The sequence below is a fragment of the Syngnathus scovelli genome, chromosome 7 (assembly GCF_024217435.2).
Source record: "Syngnathus scovelli strain Florida chromosome 7, RoL_Ssco_1.2, whole genome shotgun sequence".
NCBI classification, from domain to species: Eukaryota; Metazoa; Chordata; class Actinopteri; order Syngnathiformes; family Syngnathidae; genus Syngnathus; species Syngnathus scovelli.
The window spans coordinates 2728697-2731397 of record NC_090853.1 but is presented as its reverse complement, the minus strand read 5'-3'; the positions used below and the strand labels follow the sequence as shown (position 1 = coordinate 2731397).

General features: G+C 41.8%; 1 protein-coding gene across 8 annotated transcripts in view; it reads right to left on the bottom strand.

Annotated features, from left to right (window-relative positions):
* Positions 1 to 782: 782 nt before the first annotated feature.
* Positions 783 to 2701, bottom strand: part of ncam1b (neural cell adhesion molecule 1b) — a 41767-nt gene continuing 39848 nt past the window's right edge. For all 8 annotated transcript variants that reach the window (XM_049725269.1, XM_049725262.1, XM_049725264.1 and 5 more), the window contains one exon: positions 783 to 2656. Coding sequence is in view for 7 of the 8 variants with exons in the window: in XM_049725262.1 (XP_049581219.1) it covers positions 2539 to 2656 (118 nt within the window). In the remaining variant the exon portion in view is untranslated. The remainder of the gene's footprint in view (positions 2657 to 2701) is intronic.

The following is a 2701-nucleotide window of genomic DNA, read 5'->3' as shown; positions in this document are numbered from 1 at the left end:
GCTTCCGCTCAGAGCTTTCAAAATAAAAGCGCTCTCTTTGCTTGGAGCGTGGTAATTTGCCATATCTTTTTGCGCTGATGTTTAATTTACAACAAAATGTGATGTTTTATCATCAACTTGTAAAGCGTTTATCCTCATTGGTGCCTCACGTTACTATTTTCCCAGGCATTAAATTTCAAAGTGTGGTTTGATTGTCATGGTGGTATGTGGGCTCTCTCTAGTGGTCTTAAAATTTTGCTAAGAAAATAGTTCACTGTCAGTGTGATAATTTAATTTCCGGTTTGTTCGTGGCTAACTGCTGCTAACTTGCTAAATCGTCTTTCCAGACTCACAGTGTGTGTCCGATTTTGTCACTCTCGAAACAAGCACGAACTAGTAATATAATTTGTTTATAATTGTATTCAATATACTGAAGTTTATTTGGACTGTTTGAGAGGGGACAGAATGTCAGCCCGTCCAGGGCCAGTTTTGCAGAAACATCCAAGCTTATGTATATCAGACTCTGGGGCTATTTACTTTTTTTTTTTTTTTAAACGAACAAACATTATGCAACAAGTGTTTACCATTAGAACAAGTACATCACGGAATTTCCCGGCCAGTACAACCTGTTTGCACTGTGCGCGTGCTTGTGAGTCAGTAGTCCGTCCATCCATGACCCAGCAAAACCTGGAGCACGTAACTTTCAGCACGCGCCTGCACTGCCATCTGGTGGACACTTGTCATAATTACACGCATGGTTTATTTATGGTTCAAAGGGATACAACAAAATGGGCCAGCGCCAGTTGAGATTGAGAAACAAAAGTTTTTATTTCGAAAATGGGTTAGCACTCCAGACTGTACACAGCAGAGTTTTTCCACCCCATAAGATCGAAACAAGGAAGCAAGGTGGTCCGGAAAGACTACGAGGATAGTTGAGCAGTTTTGTTCAAATAAACAGTATTTCCTCAAATGAGTAAGCGTAAATTATTTGAGGCTGTCTTAATAACACTTTTTTTTCTAAATGTGTAAAGGGAAGCATTTATTTGATTGAGGCTTCTTAAATGTGAGAGGGACGACCTATGCAGTTGCTGCTGTTTTGGTTAGCGACAGTTCCGATTGACTTGCAGGTGATCCCAGAAGTTAGTTTATTGAATGGCTGACGTAATTAAAAACATTCTCTCCACATTTTAAATCAATCTGAGAGGCCATTTGGTAGGAGCTTCTGTTTTAGTTAGCAACAGATATCAAATGGGATCAATGCGTTCATGTGTGTAAGTGAACTAAGATAGCGTTCTTGTTTTTTTTTTTTTTTTTTTACTTTCCTAATGTGAGACATTTATCGGCCAGCGTTCTGAGGAAATACGATCCGTCCTTCCAGTTGGCATTGAAGTTGCATTTGCCGTCTAAGAAAAGAGCGAGCGACCACCTTGCTTCCTGACAAGCAGTTTGTACAAAAGACAAGGAGAATTGTGAGGGGCGGGGGAGGGAGGGAGGGTCTCGGATAAAGCACATTACTGAAGAACACTTGAAGGAGAAAATCAACCAAACAACACCCGTAAACTGAAAATGAGCGATTTACGTCGCCACCAACGTGCCTGGTCGTTAGTCGGAATGATTTCATGCCTTCCTTCACGAGAACCACTGATAAGACTCGACGCTGTTTACAGTGCTGTTGCGTGTTTGAGACCCGACGGACGCTTTTAGTAACACTACACCTCTTCTTATGATTTTCATCACCACGTTAGTCCATCGAGCACACCTTTCTTTGTCTAACAATTATAATAGTACATTTTAATATACAGTATCATATTTATACATATATATAAAAACAAGACGCTAAATCTCTCACGACAAAGCAGATTATCATAGAAACCGATGACAGGACGTTCTACTGACACGCACGCGCGCACACGCACACAGGCACAGTGCACAAGCTTGCAGGCAGGGATGGAAGTCTTTGTAGTTAAGTAGAATCCCCCCCAATTTTTTTTTTTGTTTGTTTCGTGCGGGGAAGAAACGAGCCAAATGAAACATATTTAGATCACAACATCGGCACTGCGGATGGCTTTTTTTTTATTTTGTTTTTTCGAGTGTATCTGTTTAATAAACGCTGGTGAGGCAGTGATGGTACGTGAGATCTGAGTGTGTGTGTGTGTGTGTGTGGGGGGGGGTCGAATTGGCGAGGAAACCATAAAGCTTTTAGCAACCATCTTCAGGCCAAACATGCACAGACAAGCTAACGAGACAGGCGCACGAATGAAAAGCTCAGAGAAAACAAAAGAACGGCGCACACACACACGACACAAAATTTAAAGAATGAAGAATTTTTTTTTCCTTTTTTTTAGTTCTCACGATAATCGAATGCTTGTGTGAGTTCCGATGTAGTCCTGTTAGATTAAATTAAAAAAATAAAAATCTGGTGACTGCAAGATAAACTCCTTGGGCTAAAAGTGCGTGCGAGACAAATGTGTGTTTTGTGTGTACTAAAGGGCACTGGAAAAGAAAATTCCCGCAGCTGCGCAATGTTTACGATGGAGTTTTTCCCGTTTGTTTTGTTTTTCATGCTTTGCTCTGCGCGGCTTTTGTCTGTATGACACTGTTGTGCTCGGCAGGCGTCTCCGTGGCGGCGTTGGACAGCTCCTCCTCCGGTTTTACCTTCACGTCCGAATAGATTGTCCTGAAAGGGGTGGGTGGGGGCGGGGCCAAACAAAAGCAAAAATTC